We start from the raw sequence: 25,567 nt of genomic DNA on the forward strand, positions 1-25,567 counted from the left end.
AAAATTATTTTTCTCACACCCGCGATTTGATGCATGTGTCACGAGCCGAAGAATTGATGTGAATCTATGCATCTCTACACCTCTAACTCCAACTCTCAAATGCGAGCGAGCATATTAAAGAAAAAAGGTGGGGTGTGCCACCTCACACCGGCGGCAGTCCTGTTGTTGAAAAAGATTCTCGACCAGGTGAAGGCCAGTTTTTTTTCTTACTTTCAGCACCCACAGCATTTTAAAGCTGTACGAAAATGCGTTGCCTTCGGACTGGCTTAAACCATCTGCAGAGAAAGTATTTAGACAGGCAGGATAACGCCGAACCCTAGCCACTTTATAACTTTTTAGGACTGTGCCGAGATGTAACTAGGACTCGCAGAGACTGACTTAAAACAACAAGCATGCAGCAATCGTGTGTTGTTGTCTCGCTACAGGCCATCATCGGAAATAATGAGCAGCAGAAGCTTGCCCACGTGCAAACAAACTGCCTGGGATTTTTTCCCCCCATGTCAAGGCAGTTTACATATACACACGTGATGCGGTCGTAAGTACTACTGTAAAAGCAACTGTAACCCGCTAAGTCCAGGAAGATTGTACACCTTTCAAAGAACACTTGCTACTCACTTTGAAGAAAAAAGCGTCTTCAAATATTCCATGGAGGAGGTGTAACATTATTTAGGAACACGAGCAAACACCCGTGACCAGAACAAATAAATAAAAACACGTTAGGCAATGAGGACTAGTAAAACCGATAGCATCCCTGTTAAGTGTTGGATACCAATACATTTCAGAAACAATGCAATTGGGAAGTTCACTCAAATTCAACAGGTCGGAGGTAATCATATAGATCTCGCTGGGCTTGTGCAGTACTGGCCTAACCATCCCTTTGTACTATCCTACTACTTAATAGGCGCACACAAAGAGCACCCAACGTGGGTAGCTGCCTGTGTGCTCGAGGAAAGGCACCTGCACAACTGTGCGCTCAGTCGAAGTCTGCATGACGGAAGTGTCACCTAGAAACACATTCCTGCAGAGGGAGCTGGTAGGAACGTTGGGTTGCTCGGTCAATGGCCAGGGTCAACGGCGGCGTGGTGTATTCCGCAAATATGCCCGACTGTGAGGGGGGGCACAAGCCTGCGTGAGTAGGTTAAACGTTGAGTTTTATAAGGGCACCACGGGGTGACCAGCCCCTCCCCACCCAGCCCCACCCAGCCCCACCCAGCCCCTCCCCACCCTCCCCACCCAGCCCCTCCCCACCCTCCCCACCCTCCCCACCCAGCCCCTCCCTGCACGACGGACGGACACAACAATCCCCTGTGGGCTGGTGTAACCAGGAGGTTCCTACCAGTATAAACCCAGGATTGCCAGCGCTCAGACACTGCCGCCGTGTCCAAAGAGTGCTGAGCCACTTAAAGTGTCACGATTCCAAATGAACATCCCGGCGCGCCAGGGGCTGCTGTGTCGCTCCGTTACTGTCGGGAAGTTATACAAGAGCAGCAGCGCTGCCCGGAGGGGAGAGGGCCCGCGGTCTGTTGACATTACATCATTCGGCACGACCAGCCAACACCCAGCCAACACCCAGCCATTCATTTGTCGGAACTTTCCTTGCTTCTCCCCCGTGCTGGTGTGCACGTGCGCTGGCATGCGCACACATGGATGGGTATACATTCACCCACGCAGTCTCATTCCCACACATGCCCACACCCAGTCTCATTCACACACATGCACGGGGAACAGTCCCTCTCCCACACGCAGCCAGTGTCGCTCACCCATCCAGCCACCCAGTTTCTCTCTCATACACTCACCTCGCCATTCTCTCCCACGCTCAGCCACCCAGTCTCTCTCTCACACACTCAAACAACCCAGCTTCTCTCACATAAGCACAATATCACATTCTCACGCCCACTCAAGACAAAGCACTTCCTTTCAATATGGACAAAATGTTAGGGGAAGTTAGAAAGCACCGATTTAGGGGCAGGCACGGCCCGTGAGGGGAGTGGTGCAGTAAGCACCACGCCCTGAAGTCCAAGCGCTGGTGTTGGTCACCCCGAGGTTTGGGTGGAACCCACCTAAAGAAGTCCAAAGACAAGTTCACAAAGCAATTCCCGCTCATCCCGAATGGCCACAGTTCAGGATTTTCACTAGTCACAGAGATGGGGGGGAGCGCAGTGTGAAAACCAATACAACGCCACTCCTCGTCCACACACGTACCCTCCCGCTCACGTAAACAAAGGCACAGCTACACACTCGCACAAGTACACACACGCCCATATACTCTCATGCTCACGTAAACGAAGACAAAGATCCCCCATATGGCCTTTACATACTTTTTGGGGCAGGTGCTGTTAGAGCACCGAATTAAGGTTAGCGCCGCACACGAGAAGGTGGTGGTGGTGTGGTCAGCAACGCATGCAGACACCTTTTTCTTATCCATGGCAATGTTTTCGCACTTTACCAGATACTCGTTTTAGGCTGAGTCCACATAAGTAAGACCTAGGACCAGTTCAGATCTACTCCACTAATGTTAGCCATGAGCGGGAATCAAGTGCACATCACTTGGTTCATTGTATATCACGTTAACTACGGCAATACCGCTCCCCACTGTGAGAACACACACTTGTATATGTACAAACTCGAGTAAACTTTTTATTTTACCACATATGGTCAAGTGAATTAAATAGATATTTTTCAGAAGTGACCCGGCCACAACTGATATCTCAGCGGAGTGTCTTATTACGTGGAAATGTATAGCCACCAAATACTCTAAACGCAATCATTCTAAATGTGGAGCGAAAAACCGGAGGACCCAGAGAAAAATCCACGCGACCGCGGGGAGAAGAACATGCAGACTCCAAATATAGGTGTAAGGGTCGGGATGAAACCCACAACCTCCCGCATACCAGGCGAGGTATTTAACATCTCAAATACTCCCACACAATAGAGCCACCCTAGCTCTATTTCATCCCACCGGCGGCTGGTAAACACAAAGATGGGCCCAAGGCACTCGCGAAGTGCCACTAATTCCAACACAGCGAGCCCGTCGCTCGCAGGGACATTCCTCAGCGCCCGCATGTCCTCTCCTCACCAACGTTCACGGTTACCAGATCAGAGTGTTTACCTTCAGGTCGAGAAGGTTTTTATTTCACTGCAAGTCATGGACCAACGAACGACAAGTACAGTACAAAGGTCCAAACGTGACAATTCATTGATTTGTCAAGTGCACATCACACATCCTCCACTCCCAGAGAGTCAACAAGTGGAGAGGGGGAGGAAAATTGAGTGACGGGGGCGGACCAATGGGGTGTGAAGGGCCACAAGAGCCGTGGTTGGAGGAGCATTTCCTCGGCTCACGGGGGAGGAGATGCACCGAGTAACAACCTCACATGATTGAGGATTACAGACGTTGTTACGTGGTGGATATTCCATATGAGCGTGAGGCAGAGGCATCCTTTTTTTAAATCACAGTTGCTGAGCAAATAAACTAAAACTGCCACAACAGCCAGCAAGAAGCAGCACGGTTGAAAGTGTAATAGGTCAGTCTCTACATTTCTTGAATTGCGCACGGTTATTGTTAATAACTTCGGGGGGGCAAAAATGAGAGGGAATTCCAAATAGGTGCGGTGCAAGCAAAGCAGCAGCAAGAGCAGTGATGTGGCCTGCAAGTGTGGTGGTTGAACAGTGTGCATGAGATGAAACAGTCAGTTTGGAAGACCAAGTCCTCAACATGGGTGGAGGAATCAATGAGGGAGGCTCATGGGAACAGGCTCTGCGCATAGGTAGACAACAACAATATCTGTCATTACCAGCAGTGATGCCCACCAAGCGCTGCATGTGCATACATGTGAATGAATCCATCGCAATGTCCACACATGGTTCTGTTCACAACGCTGTTTAGAAACACAATGACCGCGGCCATCATCTGAAGGGCTCCTGACACTAGGCGCTAGGTCACAGGTCGAAGGGCACCTAGCCAGAGTGTGGGGGTCGCAGCATCATGTGCCACTCAATTATAAACCACGACAAAAGCAGCAGCAGCAGCAGGCACGTGGCATGGACTCCAAAACCAGTGCAATGGCCCCAGACGTGACTATAAATACTGAGCGTCACATGCCGCAGCAATGTGTGACCTGCACCCACCGAGCCACCCACCCACCCAGCCACCCAGCCAACAACAACCGCCGTTCACCACTAAGTGGCGGTGACGTCACCACGGCACTTGTGCCATGCTCGGTGCACTTTGAGGCCACGCGAAGTGTTGAAGGCCTGCTGGCTGGAGGTCACGGAACAGACCCAGGTGCCATGGGTTGACCGACTGAGATGAATGGCAGATGCACCAATTGTGCTCCCAACTGTGTCAACTATATGCGTTTTAGCTGCCCAGCGCTCAGCTTGCTGTTTGTGAGCGTCGTGCCTCTGCCCTCCGTTGTTGTTGGAGGGTGACTACCTCCCCAGCAGTCTCCTTTATGAACCTCCTCTACAGAGGACAATCTTGACACTGCCACATCAGCCCATCTCTTCTCGAGCCCGTGCCACACCCGTTTAGCCCCATCTATTAGGCCCAACAGAAACTGCTTGGGCATGCGGTGGCTGGGCATAAGGGCAACATGCCGAAGGAGCTCACTGATGGGACTGTGTCCAAACCATTCAAGAACCTGTGAACTCCTTACACAATTAAGTCTGGTTAAACCAAGGATGGATCGTACACAGACTAGCCTTAATATTTCAAACCGGCGCAGATGTTCCTTTAGAGGGCACAATGTTTCACAAGCATAAAAAATGGAGGGCATAACTGTGGCCGAGAAGACCCAGAGCTTTGTAAAGAGCGATTGGCCAGGTAGCTTCCACACAGCGTTATGCAGCGAATGAAAATATAATGCTGCTCTGCTTATTCAGAATGAGACCTCGGCTGCTCAACTAGTGCTGGTCATAAACACACTGCTCAAGTACGGAAACTTCTCCCCTCTTTCCACAAATGCCCCATTACTCGTAGAGAGTTCAGGGAGGGAGCGACTGATGACAGGGGCTTTTTTGTGGGGCCAATGATCAGGAGCAACCTCTTGGTAGCATGCTCCAGGTTAAGCAGTAGCATCTCCAACTCCTTATCAGAGTGGGCATAAATCACTAGATCATCCGCATACATAATATGGTTGACTAATAGAGAGCCATACTTTGACTGCACCCGGGCATCGATCAGCCTTCCATCGTAACTATACCAGATGGAAATTCCACTGGTACATTCATGCAAAGCTTCTTGAACTACATGGTCAAAGATGATGTTAAATAGTGTATCGGCCAGAGGATATCCCTGTCGCATCCCAAAAATAACAGAAAATGGCTCCAACACCCACCCCTGAAACTTTACCCATGCTGGCCCAGCATTATGAAAATCCTTAATGTCTGTGACTCCAAAAGCATAATAATAACTTCGAGTCCTGGCCTATTGATGGTATCATAGGCCTTGACCAGGTGAATAAAGTAGAGATGCACATCCTGTTGAAATTCTCTACACCTCTGCTGTACCATATGGACAGAGAAAATGGCATCCGTGCAGGACTGCCACCTAGACCAGGGGTCCCCAACCCCCAGGAAGCGGAACGGTACCGGTCCGTGGCCTGTAAGGAACCGGGCCGCACAGCAGGAGGTGAGCGGTGAGTCTGCACGTGGCCCGCCCCCATTATTGTATTTACCGCTTCCGTCCACGCCTCTTTCCCACACTGCGCACTTGTCTCAGTCACAGTTTTGGTAAGCCCACAAGCAAACCCTAGCCAGAATGAGTTAAAAACAAACGTCGCTGGAGAGCTTCTTTGAAAAGGGGGAAAGACCCAATGATGACCCCCCCCCCCGTCCGTGAATGAAAAAATTGTCTTCCACGAAACCGGTCCCTGGTGCCAAAAAGGTTGGGGACCGCTATCCTAGACAATCACCCACACATTTACCCAGTCACTCACCCACCCAACCACCTGACCAATCACCTACCCACCTATCCAGCCAGCATCTCCATTGTTTGACTACAATTGACCCCTCCAACAAAGTGATACGGATTTTATTACCCGCTTGAACATGATAGACTGAGTCAACCTCTGACCGGTATTTCAACTCACAAGCTTGTGACTTAAACAAGCACTCTGCACATAGCGCCACCTAGCATGAAACATTATCACCGATTAGTCTTCTTAAATGCGCTTTTCGTCTGAATGCTAATAGCACATTTGTCTTTCTGAAAGCACACTTCCACAAAGGGCCTGTCTTTAACACAGGCATGCATCATCTAAATGATATCCACCTTACCCCTGACCAGCCCTAAACCTAACCCCAATCTATCCCATACCCTGATCCACTTTCATCACGCAACCAATTACGACACTGAAAGCCATATGGAGGTACCCATTTAAGCATACTATTACAATATTGGGTTCTACTTGACGATAAAAGTTTCACATCAATGCTAGGATTGAATAAACTCACTCTGTGATCTTCCATGCCTTATATGTGCGTGTGTATTTAAACTCAGGATTCCATATTATACTATAAACTATTTTTATTTCAACAGGTAAGGCCCATTGAGCTATAAAGCTCTTTTTCAGAAGCGACCTTGGCCACAAATGATCACTCAACAAAGTTGCTTATCATGTGAAAATTTATAGCAGCCAAATACTTTAAACACAAGTGTCTAAATGTGGAGGGAAAAACAGGAGGGTCTGGACAAAAAATCCCCACGAACACAGGGAGAGACATGTAAATATACAAGAGTCAGGTTGGGATTGAACCCACAACCTCCTGTATACCAGGCGAGGTGGTTAACATCTCGCCACCGTGGCGTACACGTAAGTGCCGTATACCTTTGAATTACACGTCAATATCATGGTTTATTTGTTCTGTTTTAGTCACCTTTACCATGCGATTAACCATTAACAGACATCTGTTTCCCCCACAATCTCGAGTAAACGAAATGTTGATTCATCGAGTACATTCTTGGATCAGGGGACCTTGAATACACACATACATACATTTGTTTGATCGATAGGGTGAGGGGGCTTTCCAGAGGCGTGGCACGCTTCAGAGCAGCCGGATATTTAAAAAGAGCAGCCCCTCTCCATTCATCGTCCTCCATGCATCGCTCAGTGCCAGATGCGCTTGGAGTCAAAGTGACTCCCAGTTCGACACACATATGTGTTGGCAGCCCTGAGTCGGTGGTGAAAATTCCATTTTCATATATCTGTTGGACGAAGAGTTCGGGTATATAGTGGGTGTTATATTCTTCGTATGCTCCATAAATTGGATGTTGGGTTTTTGTGGATTTTGAAATATTTGTTAAAATATCAAACCCGATGTGCTGTGGAATGTCTAGAGACAATAAAATCAACCAGGCCAGTGTAACAGGTGTAGCTCAACCACCGCCACATTTCTATTACCTGTGATCTTCCTGGATGGCGCTTATTGACTGTGTGATGTTAAAATGAGATGCCTTTCAAAATGTTGAAAATTACAACGCACTTGAACAAGGCAGGTTGTGTTTGATACTTTTTGGTTAAACCGGTAGCACTGAACCTGATTATATCCTTTCAAGTAAACAGTGCCACCGTTAATTAATGACGAGTGGCAAATATTTAAAACAAATTATATAGCCGTCGACATCTTGTAGCATTTGGCCGGAAGGACATATTGACCAATTTCCATTCTGCGTTGCCGGTATCAATAATCACCAGCGAGATTGGCTTGCGCCGCGCTGCTGATGGTTCTGGGCCCGCTGACTCACCCTCTCGGTGAGCCCCACGCCGTGCGAGCGGTGAGTCATCACGTGCCAGTGCCCAACGCAGTGGGTTAGTCAGCACCAGCTGACACTTGCACACACGCACACACGCTCGTTGTCGACAGATGAAAGGTCTCTCACCTCCCGAGTTTCTTCTACGATGTCAGGGAACAAGAAATTCGGGCAGCATTTTATTTTCTCCTATTTCCATGTTACAAAACGGCCCACAGAAGCAAATATTACAGTGTTACTTCTGAGATAAGACAGGGTTTAAAAAGAAACTTGACAGTTGTTCCATGTTGTTGAATAATTGGTCCCCACCGTTCGAATTTGGAAATTCCACTGCTGGCTTAGGGTCACTAATGGAGATTAATGCTTACCCACTGCTCATTTGTGAAGGGATACAACTTTTGCTTGTTGAGGTGCACAATGCACTGGCAACACTGACAAAGTATGAACACAACATGGATGAATGACAGAGAGAAAGGTGAATGGACATACAGATGAATAGATAGGAGAACAAGATACAGATGGACACAAGGACAAAGCAAGTATTGGATAGATGGATGAATGAACAAAGACAGACAGACAGATTCAGTGAGAGATGGATGGAAGGCTTTTGCCAAAAAAAATGAAATTAACGATGCTCTCCGGGTTCTGCAAACGACGTCTGCACAGGCATCACCACATGCAGATCGACTCTCCACGAGCAGCCTATGGGACTAGACGGACAGAAGACCAAACGGAAGTTGAAACGGGAGAAATTATCAAATGGATATATGGACGGATGCTCGGGTGAACGGCCCTGCAGGCATGGCTCGGAGGTAGAGTCTGCAGACGGCGCGGAGGAGTGGAAAATCTGACCGTGTGATCGTGTGTGCATGCAACTCGATAAAGAGTCGTGACCGAGATAGCACTTGTACTCTGGCAATGGAACAGCCACAGAGGCGGCAGTAGTGGTGGCGGATGTAGTGACGACAGTGCTGATAGTGGTTGGAGTGGTGGTGGCGATCGTGGCACTGACAGTACCGATGGCAGAGGCAGTGATGGCAATGGTTAAAATAAATAAATAAACTGCTCTTCAAAACCACAATCATTTAAATGAGTGGTTCTCAAAGTGTGGTCCACGGACCAACAGTGGTCCACAACGGTCCTCAAGGTGGTCCTCTTTCACACCGTATATAGCCAACCGTGCCAATCGGAGGTGCAGAAAAAAAGTGAATGTATTTTGTCACGAAGGGGGGGGGGGCTGGGTGGTCTGTGCAAATGTTTATATCGGCTGAGTGGTCCGCGGGCCAAAAATTTGAGAAGCAACCGATTTAAATGATTAGCGCCACGCATAGAGGCCGAGGCTCCACGTGGCCTGAGCGTAAGCGGGTGGAGAATGAGATTTCCAAAAAAGTGTAAAGCCTCTCCAGTCGACTTGCTAGGAATGTGCTCATAACACGGCACATATGTACAGTGAAGGTTTTTTTTTCACAAGAACCAATCTCATACCTGCCGCCCACACAGACAAGGCACACATGCAGGACAGCAGGAAACATCGTTATATAATAACGCGCCGTGACAGGCAGAGCCGTGCTGCACACACGGGGGAAGAGCTAAGGGCTTGCGCTCCCGCAATGTTAGCGAGGTCGTTTGGTATTCGCTTAATTCTTTTCGCTTGTTTTGATTTCATTCATGTTTTCACCAAGGTAACGTTCGAAAAACAGAACCAGGATAGAGGAGCGCCGCGGTTGGTACGGAAAAATGGGTCTTGGAGTGAAGAACCTGGCTGTGATCTAAGGCAGGGAAGAGTTGCTGGGAAAAGAGAGAAAGGAGACGAGAAAAAAAGAAAGAGAAGAAAGAAAATGAGTGATAAGTGAAGAACACACTGGAGTAAAAAGATCAAGCCAACAATGACAGTGATGCCTGCAAGAGAGCCCCAATTACGTTTGTGTAGGGATACCTCATGCATCAGAATCAGCCACCGTTAAAAGACCAGGGTAGAATGTGAGTTTACCAACATCTCAATTGTTAGAGCCTATATTCGCTCGATTCTAATATAGCACAAGGCGATCACAAAGACAATAAGTGCCACAGGAGAATTATCGTTTGCCTGCAGGGGGCGATGTTGTGATAATTCACCAAATTCAGTAATTTGCAGGTATTGTTTCCACGTGCTAAACCTTTACAAAAACTCAAATAACGTTATGTTTTTTTTTTTAAACGTCTGCTGCGAAGCAGATGGCGTGCTGTCTCTCTGGTTAATAGCCCCACAGTAATAACCATGGCGGTCGCTGGGATGGAACCACGAACCTCTGCAGGAAGCAGCGAACGGGATCTAGCGCTGAGCCCTCCCACCACTCAATAGCGGTGCCTCGGCAAGGATGGAACGATTCCACACGGGGCTCGGTGGCCAGCCAAACGGCTCAGACGCTTTGTAATTGAAAGTTGCTGATGAAATGTCTGCGGCTATTGATTGTGAACCTAATTACAGTCGGCATTGGTGGATCCGAGTGTGGTAGGTGGTTAAAATTAGATTTAAAATAAACCGGCAAACCTGTAATCGGGTATGAAGGCAAGGAAGGGGGCAATGGATTCCAGAGTTTAGCAGTAAAGGGTTAGGTAGAAGGGTGAAGAGTTCCAGAGTTTAGCAGCATGGAGTTCGGAGGAGACAGAAAGCTGATGGAACCATTAATACATCGGGGGGGGGGGGGGGGAAATATCACAACTTTGCAACGACAACAAAATTCATGCGCTTTTAATTGAATCAGTTCCTCAAAATGTGAAGTGCGGCTCACTTAGTCGATGAGTCTCATGAAAGTTTAAGCTTGTGAAAGTCTGGCAAGCTGGACTCGAATTCCACACCCAGTGATTAGTCACTGCAGGGGGCCTCTCATGACTGATTGCTCCACAGTAGGGCTTGAAACACAGACAGTTGCCCATTTGGCTCATAATGGCCATGTCAAGCCAAAAGTATATGAGAACCTTCGTTCAAAGTCAGTGGCACATTCTGCTAATAACACCACACTTGGCCATCACTTCCTTCCTTCTGCCAGACCCACCAGCTGTTGCAGTCAACACCCAAACTCCAAATTCTGCTTCTAAAGAATCATTACCACCATCTGGATTTATACCCAGCTTCAAGCTACGTGACCAATGCACCACGTTCCCATGTGCAGTAAGTTTTGTGGTTTTAATTTAAGTAAGAAGTTAAGACTGCGATTGCAGTTATAGAAAAAAAAACAGAGGACTACTTTGCTCAATCGCTTAGCCGAACAGATAATGGGTAAGAGACCCTTGAGGGATTTGAGGCAAAATCTTTCGTCTCTTTCTGTTCATTACCTGCCTATACAGACACCCAGGAGAGATAAAAACAAAAAAAATCCTGCACTGTATGCCAAGAATATGCCAATAACAGTTATACAACTAGAATAAAAATAAAGGACACATCCATTAATTTAAATAAATAAATCAGCTCATGATACATGCATGGAACCATGTGTGAAAAAAATGTACGATTCGTATACATGTGTTGTATTTGGCTATTGGGAGATGCCGACAGCTTGGGAAGGCCTTCATCTACCAGGGGATAGATCATGGCTGACGATGCTGATATACTGTATTGCGATTGGTTCGCGAAATCACGGCGGCCATTAAAGATTCACTATGCATCACAAGGACAAAAACTCCTTTAAAAAGTTTTTTTTTAAAACAACGGTTTTATTTTGAAGTGCACTAAAAAGTAAATAACTCGATTGTACAACGGGAAGTGTGAAATCGAGACATGGAGCGCCTGCTTTTTGCGTGAGCCGATTCCACAGTTTAGGGACCACGGCGTTTTTGACCTACAAAAAGATATAATTAATATGCCGTCCATACAAAAATTGTAATTGCTTGAAAGGATGCAATTAATTGAAGTTTTGATGCCGATTTTCATACAGGCGTGCATTGTCACCGGATCTGAGTACGTGTGCAAAATGTGGAATTGATTGGACAACAGGAAATAGACGAACTTTTGATTACAAGATTTGACCATGACACAGCTTTCAAGTTAAGTAAAACCGTTGAAAAAAACAAATAAGTTATTCTGCTGAATCGTGGTTCTGAATAGTTACACATCACATACATAACCCTGGACGAGATTAAGCATTACAAGTCCAACAAGAAAGTGCTACAAACCCAAAGGTAACATTTTTTTTAAAAGGAAGAGACTGGCTGAATGCGTAAAATGATTCATTGTAAAGAAAATAACAGCTAACCATCGGCGCAAGGTGCCAAATCCCAGCAGAACAGCCACCGCCAGCGCGTCACATGCCCACTCCGCTCTCCTTAGCAGCTCCGTGCACTCGTAAAGCACAGCCTGGACTAAGGTTTAAGATAATTAACCCTGCTCTCTCTCTCCCTGGCGGTACACGTTCACTGTCCGCTATTTGTCAATAAAGTTCGGCCTGTTCTGCAATAAGACTCAAGACAGGAAATGTTTTGTAAAACTTCAAAGGCTAACTATTGCGCTGCCGCCGTAGCCTTTGCACTATGAAAATGGCGCAAGCGGCAAATATACTTGTTTATATCTTATTTAAAGTGGCCAGTGCAGAACTAGAGGAGGTGTTAAGGTGAGGGCCAAGTATAGTACTTGGGCTGACTTGCCCATATAGATGTTTGAGTGTTATTCTTGTGTTAGTTGGTTTTCTCAAGGTCCTCCGATATCTCCCAATGTGCAAGGAATTGGTCAAACATCACAATGTAGGACCCTCCTTGAAGAGCGAGGCTTTCATGAATATTACAGTTTTTATTATGGTGTTACCGATGAGCGATGTCACCAAGCCCTATGCGTCCATCATCACCTCCCATCCAGCAGCACACATGGGAACAGAGGTAGACTTGTTTTCTTCCCAACTCCTTCGGTGCACACCAATTAGTGAAGTGATTGAACTGATCATTTGTCGAGTAATCGATTACTTGAGCCACCGGATAAGCCCAGCACAAATTAGAAGTACTATCATTAATAGGACGTTGTGGCTCCCTTGTGCAATGGGCCCTTTTCCGCCCCCCACATGGGAGTAGGATGCCGTGCATACCGAAGCGGGTGGGGGGGGGCAGGAGGAGGCACGAGCAGGGAGGCCGCGGCAAATTCTTTTCCCAGCCGCTCACCCACCCCACTGGGCCCCCGCTCGCTCAGCTCTCTCTCCTTTCGCTCGCTGTGAAACAACTGTTTTGGGCACAGGCTGAAAATACTTCGGCTGCCCTTGTCAGAAATGCAAACCGAGATTGCGGGCTGCGTGGTGAGGTAACGTTCCGGGTGATGGGCCTTTGTCATAGTGCATGGGGCTGGAATTCCGGCAGATTCTAACTTCTACGTGGGTGCCAACGTTTTTGCACTGCGGTGAGATGATGATGCCAGTGACAGTAAAATATTTGCTCAGTCCAGCGGCGCTGCAATTAAATTGCTTGACTCACAAACGTGAGAGGTATGGAGTTTAAATCTCTGTGAGGAAGCAGCGGCCGAGCCCATCATCTCTCCAGGGTTGGACAAATGTTGTACCAATTTGTTGGGACATTCAACAGTGGTTGTGTTAAGAGGCTAATGAAACGAGCACCGCATTATGCTGGAAGCCAGCAGTCAGTGGCCATCCTCACCAAAGCCATGAAAATATTGAATTTCCTATTTCCATCACTGGCTCAGGTCTACCAATGAAGAGGATTGACGCACCGTTGCTCGTTTAAAGACGGAGATTGCCTCGACTTGTTCGAGTTCAACACCACCGCCGCCAACTCCTGAACTTTTATTTGCTTTGGGCAGCCCACAGCAGGCACCCAAACTCCCACCATCCCCAAACGAGCATCCCTAACACATCCCACCCGCCCAATGCAACACAACACGCCCAACGCGCAACGCCCACCCCTGCACCTCCAACAGGGAAGGTCCTGCTCCGACACAAATCCAGGCGGAAATCCCACGTGCGTGGCAACAACTGCTTCCCATCCGAGCCTGCGCCCCTTCTCCATTAACACGGTAACGAGCTCAAGAACAACGGCAAGGTTGTTCATGTGTAAACCCAGCTACAAGTGAAGGATTCTGAAAGTAAAAAAAAACTCCTCACTTGTACTTGCAAACAAGACTGCATCACCCCTGATCATCTGATCCCCCAACCGGCTGCCAAACGGATCTGAACACAACTACAAGATCACCCAAATCTTCTTCAAGATCCGAAATATACTTGCTCTAATCTACTTCTCCCCCTCTCATCTCACTCTACTCCACACACGCTACTATCCACCCCCTCTCATCTCCCTCTAGTACCCTCCTTACACTCTATACTTCACCAAGGCCTTGGTGTTGCTCCTTTTCATATGTTGTCCACGTTAAGTATCGCCTTACAATGGTGCTCCTCGCCTCAATCTACTTACGACGATCTCTTTTCCCACGGTGCGTTGTCGCTTCCTACAAGGGCTGTGACATTGAATCTATTAAATGACTTGCTAATATTAAACAGAGGCGAAGAGAACAAACCACGTTGTACAGAAAAAATGCAAAAGAAACTGAAATAAACCAAAGAAAAGGAATCCAATCTAGAACCAAATCACAATCCTGAATTGTGACAATTTATATAATAACGTGGGGAGGTGTGCAGAGACGGGGAGTGAATCATTACTCACCTACCTCATAGCCCGTAGAAACCTCTATCCTGAGCTCCCATTACGACGCAAGCAAAGGGTGCCTTGAGATGCAGTGACATTTGGCCGAAGCGTAACTCCACATTGTAGCGCGCTGACGCGTAGACGTTTTAAACGATGCAGCGATTCATCTTGTGCCGGCGTAGCACGTGCCGCGATACATCGGGAGAGATAAAAAAAGAACGCGGCTGGATTCCTCACATTGCACACCGGTTATTCACAACGGATGCGGTTATTCACAACGCCGTTTGTTTATTGTTGTACAATGCGTTTTCATTTTTTTATTAAGAGTCATTGCTATTGAACCCCGGGCCACTGAGGTTCCATGTTTGGCTGAGGGGTGAGCATTGCCGGGTCTGAGATCAGCTGGAGCTGGTGGCCACGGTGCATAAACATTGCACACCAAGCAACTCCCCCCCCTCCACCAGGTTAAAGAGGAGAGCAGAAAGGAATGTAATGCCACTTACAAGCCCGGGGTGGTATTTCAGCAAACAGCGTTAACGACATTACAGCAAATAAATGTTTTTGCAAGAATCTTGACGTTTTTTTAGAGTTTCAGTCACGATGCGAGGGTCATGGTCCAATGCAATAATAGATTTGTTTGTTGTATGGTTTCCTGTTCCATCTCATTTGTATCGTTTTTGTTCGCGCCATTAGCCTAAATGTAACGTTAGAATATTGTTTCTACCGAATTTTCTCAAGCCATAAATAAGGCATTCTTTACGCGCACACTTTAATGCGTGTACAGTAATAACTCAATATATATACTAAGTAGATGCGTTCCAGGAGCTTCAGTCGTATATCAAAACTTTGTTTATTGAATAACTTCTAACATGACTACTGTGAAGGATGCATTCATAACCTTCGTAACTTACCATATCATACTATAAACGTCTTCTTGGTTCTTTCGGTAAAGTCACGTAGAAGACCTGGTCTTCACCTGAGGACGGCTGCTTGCGTTGTGGCCGAAACGTCGTGAAGATTATTTTATTATGTTTTATTTTTATTATTTTATTACCTCCCTTCTACGTGACTTTACCGAAAGAACCAAGAAAATGAATCCCTGCAGTCACGAAAGCTTTAAATCGAAATTTAATACTATAAACGCTTCATACATTAGCATTCATATTGTAAACAAGGACAATTTACGTAAAAAAGTGTATAGTGTACAGGATTAAAATGTTAAACTTACATGTATAAAAGAAGCATTGTGTACTGTCAAATATCTTCACTCAGTGTAGCCGTCGGTGCAGTCATAACGTTGCATTACCCTCCAAACACCACGTAGCTCCATAACACCGTGCGCGTTGCTGTGCACTGATTGGCCGAAACGAATGTAAACAAACATTCTATGACCTATCGCGATGCGCAACGCTTAAGACACAGATCTTATTATACTTTCACTCTTATTTCCTATAGTACAATAGACTGATGTTTTTGTTACATACATTCCAGCGTACTTATTTTTTATTTTACTAAATTTTTTACATTATTATAATGATAATAAACCCGAAGTTTGGTATACCGAAACTTCATATATCGAATATTCCCATATCGAGGTATGACTGTACTGTGAGCATAAAGGTTGATTTTAAGGATTAGACTAGTGGATAGTTATGTCCCGAGTTAAGTTATGTCGATTGATCATTGGGGGAACACGAGGAAGAAAAAAAGTTGTGCATTTTTTACACAGAGTGTGGTCCATGGCTAAATGTTGTGTCAAAAGCCTAACGATCATTTTGCACAATGCCAGAAAGACCCACTCAATACAGCAGTCACGTTGACAAGGTGCCTGTCAAGTTCATCAAAGCGCACGTTGTTAAACGTCATCATGGTACGAGTACCAGTGAAGCGAGACAAGCTATGAGTCACAGCAACAGCGACCAGCCAGTAATAGCTGCAAGCGTGACACCCCCATTACATACAATATGAATACATCTCGACTCAAAGCTTTCGTGACTGCAGGAATTCATCATATTCTTTGGGTCTTTCGGTGATTTTCGGTGATTTTCTTTGAACCTATCTACTACTACGTGACATGACCGAAAGACCCAAAGAATATAAATAAATTAAAACATTCCCCTTTCTCACGCCTCTGATTAGCACGGTTGTTGACGTGCGGTGCAAAAGAAGTTCAACATACATACACGTCAACGCATTTATGTATTGTGTGCAAGATAATCGACGTTAAATCGATGAATCTAAACACCTTGAATAGCTCTACTATGTAGGAATAAAAAGATAGGAGCTGTTGATTTTTTGGACTGCTGATATGCCAGGATGCGATGAGACGGTTTGCTATACGAGGTTACAACAATGTATTTGGGACAACGCCATCAACAGCCATCACCGAGAACGTGAGCACTCCAATACAAATTGCGAGATCGAGTGACTCTAGCAGGGTATTTACCTTCAATTAGAAGATAACGATTCATCCACTAACATTGATTCTTCGCACTCACAATACAAACACCGAATTGTGCGTATGAAAATATATTATATAAGTTTTAATATTATTTGCAAACTTTTAAGATAATGAAACGAACGAGCAAGAACAGAAGGGGCAGTACAAATAAGCATGCTAACTAAAAAAACAATACAAACGAGACAGTCCAGAGGTGAAAGACAATCCAAATAAGACTTGAAATTCATCGATTACCGTAATTGAATAGTGAAAATGCGTTGAATCGCGGCAGATGGAGGCACGTGAAGTATTACGTGCTTATTCAATACACCACACTGTGTGTGGGTCACTGCGTGGGTGTGCATATTTGCTTTTTTTTTACAAGTGAGAGTTGTGGAAAATTTACTTTGCAGTTAGATAAAGCACGGGCCAGGTAAAGGCAGCTTGGGCCACACAACAGATGGCAACTGCCGTTAAGTTTCACCACATCCTGCAGCCATGTACCGATGAATTTGCGTCACTTTTTTACACTGGAAAGCCTCGCCGAGTCTCAGCACAGAGTCAGGAGGGTCCTGCCAAGTTCTTTTGCAGAAGGGGGCGATGTTGCTGTCGTGATAATTTCATAATTTGCATATTTCAGAATTGGGAAATTTTCCCAATACCAGTTGCATTGTATGAGGGTTTTTTTTTAGCTTTGGAAGGAAACCGGAAAACCCTGATGAAACCAATGGAGAGAACATGGGAGAACATCCAAACTCCTCACAGAAAGGCGTCTGCATTAGGAATCGAACCTTTGCCCCCTTTTGCTGAGAGGCGTGAGCGTTCCCACTGCGCAACCCTACCGGCGAAGTCGAGGAAATGAGCTGCAAGGAACCGCCCCCCCCCCAGTGCTGACCCACCTCGGCACCAATCGCACCTTGGGGCCAAAGGCCACTCTTACCATGCCATTTGCAGGGGGTGGGTGACAACCAGCTAATCATAATGCAAGACCTACGACCAGCTTACTGTTATTTGGCAATTGGCCTCTAAAGCCCCCAAGACTTGCTTGTGTTGCGATAGAAACATCGTGATATTTTTATTAGTTTTCTATTATACGTGGCTTTACCGAAAGACCCATAGAATACCTGATCATAACATTACTACACTTTGATTTGTCACAGACTCGGAATATATTTCCCCGAAATGGAAATCGCATCAAAGTGCTTCCCCCTGCTCAATAAAACAATTCAGTGACACTCATCTTCTATGATTGGCTCTGAGTCAGTGCTGTAAATTGCACGCCACTATGGCAGATTCCATTGTCTTCCCACAGAGTGGTACTCATTCTCGTCATCAGCCATGATGTTGATGAAGCGTACATTTCGTTATATTCATGGAAAATGTCAACTTTTAAGGCCTGTTAGAACATTATAAGTATTTACTTCATTTGTTCAGTTATGAACGAATGACTGCAGTCATGTGTACAGTATATATTAATAATGAATAATCATTTTTATAAATACATTGAGTTTACACAAACAGACTTGCTCTTTATGCCATTAAAACTATATTTTAAATACACTTTAAAGTTCCTTCATTTTTAATTAATTCATAAACTTCTTGAGCTGTGGCTAAAACAAATGATCTGGGTTTTAATCACAAAACCACAAACATGCCTTTATCTCAAGCAGGCGGATAATTATCATTGCCGTCCCCAACTCTGGGAAAACAGAGGCCACTCCTACCTCAGGCCTTGTGCAAACACATCGCTAGAATTCCTCGTTTGAATTCATCATCCTACACCACCACCACCTCCATCAACATATTTTAACTTGTTCAGCACAACTGCAACACATCACTTTTGTTCCTATCGGTCTTTCATTCAATGTTCGATCCATTCAGCTGTGGATAGATCACAGCTGGTGATGGTGATGACAATGATGTTAACACGAACACAGCCGAGAAGCTAAACTAAGTGAGTGACATCATGGCACACAAGCAGGTCTCACTTTGACGCTGACCCTGTGATGTCATGGCTGGTAATGGAGACGGTCCAGCTCTTCGGCATGCACCGTGGGTCAATAACTGAGAGTCGACACCAGGGTCAGCGACTCCGTGGTATTGGATCAGCCGGGCCGGTTGGAGTGGGCTCGGTTGCCATGAGAATGTGGGCAGAGAGGTGGGGATGTCCGAGCATCTGTCCACCTAAGACCTGCGGTCAATTATAACATTTACAAAAACACTGCCGAATTTACAATGACATTGTGATTTAAATTTACACAAGTACACGTACTTGTGTAAATTGCAATCACAAGGTCAAGTAAAATTGTACAATTGTACAATTGTACTTGACCCCAGGTCTGTTGGGTCTCTTATTTAGACATCAGTCGCTCTGTAAGACTACAGCTGTGGACATTCCACAAAGGGCGCCAACGTTGTGAGATGTTAACTACCTCGCCAGGTATACAGGAGGTCGTGGGTTCGTGCCCGACCCTGATGTCTTTATATTTCGAGTTTGCATGTTCTCCCTGAGGTCGTGTGGATTTTTCTCTGGGTGTTGCGATTTTTCCCTGCACATTTAGAAACATGCATTTAGAGTATTTGGCTGCAATAAATTTCCACATGATAAACCACTTCCTTGAGCTATCATTTGTGGCCAGGCCGCTTCTGAAAAAGAGCTATATAGAGCTCAGTGGACCTTACCTGGTATAATAAAAAAAAGTTAATAAATAGTTAAGTGGTATTGAATTTATTATTCCCGGGCGAACGATTGAAATGACCCATAGCCAGGATTTGAACTTTGCAAACTTCCAACTGTCGAGTTGAGGTGCTCTGGCAACATTGCCAGCCAGGCCCGGCCTCTAGGAAAAGGTTCCGCCACCTCTTTCCAGGCAGTGTTACTGTGCGAGAGAATGTTTCGGCTGTTTCTATTAAAAATAAAAAGTTTCATTGCTGTGTTTATATAATACTTTGAAAGGTCTTGGCATGCTTTGCGGGATTTGAATGTTGCTGTTGCTGGCTGAAAATTTGTTACAGCATCACGCCACAACAGTCCGGCAACGTTAATTAATTTGTGCGATATACAACGTAAAATATATTCCCCTACATCATTTCCCTTTGTTGCTTTTTGTCCCCGGTTAGGTTTCAGCTGTGCTTTCAGCATCAGGTAATGAGATGATTACTACTTCCAAGATACCTTAAATAGGCATATTTATCCATGCAAGCAAAGACTTTTTTACATCCTCCAAAGAATGTTTGTTTCATGTTAATAAAACCAGAAATATTTAATCGTGACAATTCACTGAATCGGGGGGGAAGGGGGGGGAATCATTACATGCCCTTGCAATAACATTCCCAGTTCCCAAATTAAGCAAAACACTGAATGTAATTAAGTGTTTTGTGCAGTTATTGCTGAATTGGTTCAGACCATCAACGCTCTACTCTTGAGAATCCTGTTAAATCATGGGTTGCTGAAACGTGGATTTGAACCCAGGTCCTCAGCTGTGCCAGCTCAGTGTTCTAACACGTTATTAGTCGTGTCAGAGGGCAGTTATATTAGTTATATTAAAGATAACAACAAATCAGTCAGTGTTAGCTGCTGAGGGCATAACAGTTTTTTTTTATTCCTGTTGCTCTATGCCCCTCTACCGTTCCCGTTATGCTGTAATATGCACTGATGCCTTCTTTATTGAGGGCGATATTGCCACGTAAAATAACGATTGAGGTTCTTACCATGGGATGTTTGACCAATTCCATTTCGCAGAGTGTTTTAATGCAACGGTTTCAATGAGAAATAATGGAGAAGCATCATCTGGGCACCATTCTCTACTGTCTCATGGCAACATGACACCAACAACACAACTGGAATGTACTTGGGATAGAGAAGAGAGAAATAAAGCACAAGTTATAATAACAATAAAAAGCAGAGGTATGCGGAGGCCTGCGGGGATAAATGCACGCATGCCGCAGTGCACGTGTCCGTTCGGCCGCCCCCTCCGATCGACAGCGCCGCGGCCAGCATCGCGTGCATCATCTCGCTGCGCGTCCCATGGGACCTCACACCCCAGTGCCGGCCAGCGCCAGCTCCGACACAGAGGTCGAGCGCCAAACGACAGCGTCCGAAGCGGTGGAGTTGTTAATCACATGGCACCGCCTCCTGTGACTAACGCTACCGTATAACGAGGCTTGTAAAGATCGAATACATTGGACCGTAGATTCAGTGAATTGACCTGGGTGGAGCAGTGGGTGGAGCATTGGTTAGTGCACAGCACCATGAACTAAATGATCTCAGTTCTATTTCTTGGTCACGGCTAACACCAGTGGATAGTGATATCTGAAATCTGGTTCTGAGTCTTCTTCCTTTCACCAATCCACAATGATCAGCACGGTGAAATGATCAAAAACCTCCACGACAGATAAAGCATCATCCAGCAGTGGACTGGTGGAAAGGACTTTAAATATTTGCACAGTGGTAGGCTGACGTCTGGAGCCACACCCCTTCTTGAGAGCAGATTGAGAGGGGCAGAGACATGAACCGACTTACAGAAGGAGATGCGGTGCCGTAGACCTGAGTAATTTGTAGACAGTTGCCGTAAAAATGGTTTATTACGTACCCATTCAATAAGTATGCATCTGTAATAATGTATGGTTTGTATACCTGAGTGAATCAACACAATTCATAAAGTGTCATCTCCAATTATAATTCAGTCAATCTCTTTGAGAGGGAACTACATTATTATTACTCAATCTTTGAGCTCTCACTCTGCTCTGAAGAATAGCCATTTCCAAAATATCAGCCTAGAAATATGTAATAGATTTGTAAATAAATTTCATCTATGATTTTATGAATTACCATGATTAACTGTCATGATTTGAGATTTTTTTTTCATATCACAAAAAAACATTGATTAAAAAAAGATTGATTCTGCAGAGGAATCGATTTTATAAACATAACATATACTTTCAATGTTGCTGTTGTAAGCAGACATGTTACAATTTCATTATTATAATCTTAATCTCGTGATACATGCAATGAAGCATCTGGACAACATATGATCAATCATAACATATGCAAATGTACTTCGTAAAGTTATATTTAGGATAAAAGAACAAACGAGATGGCACAAATGAAAAAAAATAACAAAGAGGCAGTCCCAAGCAAGACAAAGAGACGCTTGCATCCAACCGGAACCGCGAATCTTTACAATTCTCATTGTTGGTGGGCAGCAGGAATCATTCCACATTAATTAGTAATGACAGAGGTGGCGAGTCATTTGTACTTGTGTGCGCGCACACCACTGTCAACGTCAGAAGCTCAGCAAATGTACGACGCACTTTTACGGTTGGTAAAGAATCTACTCCGGTAATAACGATGATCGCCCAGCGCGTCAAGACAGAAGAAAGGGACCCACTCAAGCAGCTCGCACATAGCGGGGCGTTGACTCGGTAAATCTCAAAATCAATAGGAACGTCCTTTTGCGTATAATCTGGGTTAATGGAGGTTAATAGGCATTGGTAACATCTCGGATCACAGCTCCCAGGAGACGTGCCTGCTTCAAGCCTCTCCTGCTGTGAATGAGTCACGTTAACAAACAGGGCGGAGTGTAAAAGGTACGGCCGAACTGAGCGTCCATGAGTTTACAGGTCTCCCGTGTAAAGCCCCCCCCACCCCCCCGTTTAGCGTGTGTTTTGGAGCGCTCGACTCCGCAGTCAGGAAGTTGTGAATTCAAATCCTGGGTCAGTGGGCATGGGAGTAACCCACTCTATCCTCGTCCTTCTGGGGTCGACAACGTGATACTCTTTGGTTTGGACCAAAACACTGGTCATCCTAATGGAGAGACTGGATTCGGCCATGGGAAAGTAGAATTCCCGCAACATTTGCATCTCTCGTTTTAAAATATAACACTTGTTCTTCATCCCCGATTGCCCTTCAAATGTATTCAAAGTCTCATTTGCAAGTGACATTGTCGATACAGGCTTTCACTTGACAAAATAAAGGTTACTGTATTAATCCTCTTCCTATTACTACTGTTGTTTTTCCAAGTTACACGGTATAGAGTGTTGAACACGAAAGCCGCAAGGCACAGACCGAGACGCACACCTCGAGAAATAAGTGGTTGTGACGAGCCAGGATATGAAAAACTGTGGAATAGAGGTGATGGCTCAGAACAAGATTGAGTGGAGAGAGAATACAAATAATCCAGACCCCCAGGTTAGTGGGAAAAAGGAAAGTGAAAAAATAAGACACTAAAGAATCAATCATCAGCAGCCGTGGTCAATCCACTGCTGGATGAAAGCCACCCCAAGCAGCCAGCATTTTCCAATCCTGACAGCCAAGGAAAAGCATCCAAGAGGACTTAAAACGAGGCAATGGGGGAATGAAATCAGTTGTATGCATTATAGATTTTATTTAATTAAAAAATGAACATTGACCAAGGTAAGACTGAAATTAGAGATGTAGGTCAGGGTTCGTGAATCGGCAACAAGCATTGACTCGAGTGTTATGGTTCTGGGCTGAGATTAGAGCAAGGAATGTGGGGTATGGTGAAGCGTTCAGCTTCAGGTGCAACGCAAAGAGCAACGTCCTTTTATTTTAAAAGTATCTGCTGGGTCGGAAACGGGTCACTGCTTAGCATTGAGTCGTGATGCACACTCGGCTCGTAACGACCTTGCACATCTCGCTATTTGATTCGTTGAGATTCGGTAATACTGTATTTTGATTCAAAAAGTGTTAGGTTTTTGTGCATTTTTACGTGTGTATAATCTGCATGGGCTGCATGGTAGACAAGAAAAGATAGATACCAGGTCAGTGGGGATTAATGAAGAGGGGACCACGATTGGTTCGGATGCTACTCGCCACTGATGTCACTGGCCAGGAATCAAACTCAGGTACTCAGAGATTCGTAGTGCAATGCAAGGCACGAACCCCCCACCCACCGCATAACCATTACAACATAACACATCTTTTTTTATTGATTCAACAATTAAAATGTCTCCTCGCTTGAGCGATGTTCACTAATTGCAACCCTACGCTGATTGAGGAAATTCCACATTCACATGGCAAGGGCAGGTCTGTCCATAGATAAGAACACTGTTGACCTCTTACAAAGTAGTTGCAACCCTGGATAGGTGATGATGATGATGACGAGAAAGAGACCCCCCTCCCCTCACCGCCCGCCTTTTGAACTCGCAACTTTGTGAATGTCGACCTCTGACCACAGTAGCAAAACATCTTCAAGAGAGAGGTGTGTGGATTTAAACGCGATGGTTGGAAAGGGCAAGAGGAGGAAGGGCTGTATAGCTCCCAGATGCCGAGGAAGACGTGTCTCCCCGGCTCTCGACTTCCCTAGTATCCGCTTTCCTCCAAATCCGCTAACTCTCCATGCCTTAAAGACGCCACTCAAAACAAACAGCTGCGATCTTGTGGACGAGAGCCGAGGTTGCGTGCTGTGGGCTTGTCTTTCGTAAAACAAAAAAAAATCAGGCGCTTGAGCAACCTCGATGCAGTGTGGTATTAAACTGCATAGCAGTGTTGTAATTGTAAACGTAAAAGTTGAATAACGGCTTCCTGAACGTGACTATGTTTTTTAAATCCTAAACAAAACTTCAAGTGTGGACAGCCCAGAACACACAGCATAGGAATGTATATACATCATACAGCCACCTCTACTACCAAAACAATCTTCGGTATCCGTCACGCAACCACAACACAAGCACTCTCCGCAAGTCCCGCTACTACTGCACATAGCGGTCATGTCAACGCGACGCCCCGTGCCAGGCTAGGTGCACCCAGCCACACTGAACAAAACCTGACCGCACTCAACCACGCCTCGGCTACCCCCCTCCCCTATGCACCACGACCGACTAAAAACTCTTAAAACGTAAAAAAACACACAAGGCGGCTAATTCGTGAGAGGTCCTAGCGAGTTTTCGTGAGATTGACGAACGGCGGCGTGAGAGCCGAGGAGTATACAGCAGCATGTTACAGGGTGATGGGGAGAATGAAGAGACAGGATGTCGTCGTGGAGGATGAGACTCGAGGATGAGACTCACGCATCAGGCGTGAGGGTACCTGGCCATGCCCCTCACCTGTATGAACTGGATGGTGAGCGCGCTCTTGCCCACGCCGCCACCGCCGACCACCACGATCTTGTGTTTGTCTTGCGTCGCCCCGTCCTTAGCCGCCATGGTCACTCCTCTTCTTCCTCCTCCTGCTCCTTCTCCTGCTCTTTCCTATGCCTCCTAAATCCTCCTTCACCTCCTCACTTCTTTTTTCCGTTTCCTCCGCTTTCACCTCGTCCTTCTCACGGCTACCGCTATTTATTGTCTTTCAGCTCTCTCACCTTTCTTCTTTCTCGTCTTTCGCACTTCCTCTTTCCTCCTCCTCCGCCTCGCTCTCCTCTTGAGGCTTACTCCTCCCCCCGTATTCACCTCCTTACTCCACCTCTCCCTTCACCCCCTTTCCTTTTAACCTCCTCCCCCGCAGTCTCCGCCCCCGCGCACAAGGGGGCCTCTGCGTGTCCCTGCCGGGCCGCCCGCTCAGGCAAGACGTCAGGCTCCGCGCGGAGCGAGCAGGCCCGCGCTCCCTCGCCCCGCTCCCCGCGTCTCCGTTAGTTTCTCCGAGTCTCCACGAGTCGCCGTGGGGGTCTCTCTTCACCGCCGTGTCTCTGCCGCTTCTCTGGACGTTGTTGTAGTTGACGTCTCCGTGTTGCGACGAGTCCCTTGCAAGGATCTCGGGGACCTCTGCGATCTCTCTCCCCGCTACGAGCCGAACCGAGCACGAC

The 25,567-nt window shown here is 46.1% G+C and overlaps 1 protein-coding gene across 1 annotated transcript in view; it reads right to left on the bottom strand.

The window, feature by feature from the left end:
• Positions 1-25,567, bottom strand: part of RRAS2 (RAS related 2) — a 56,942-nt gene extending 31,375 nt beyond the window's left edge. Inside the window, exon 1 of the mRNA XM_078594713.1 lies at positions 24,873-25,567. Within this exon, the coding sequence (XP_078450839.1) occupies positions 24,873-24,971 (99 nt within the window). The 5' untranslated portion in view covers positions 24,972-25,567. The remainder of the gene's footprint in view (positions 1-24,872) is intronic.

This window comes from Lampetra planeri, chromosome 5, assembly GCF_965212315.1.
Source record: "Lampetra planeri chromosome 5, kcLamPlan1.2.h2, whole genome shotgun sequence".
NCBI lineage: Eukaryota > Metazoa > Chordata > Hyperoartia > Petromyzontiformes > Petromyzontidae > Lampetra > Lampetra planeri.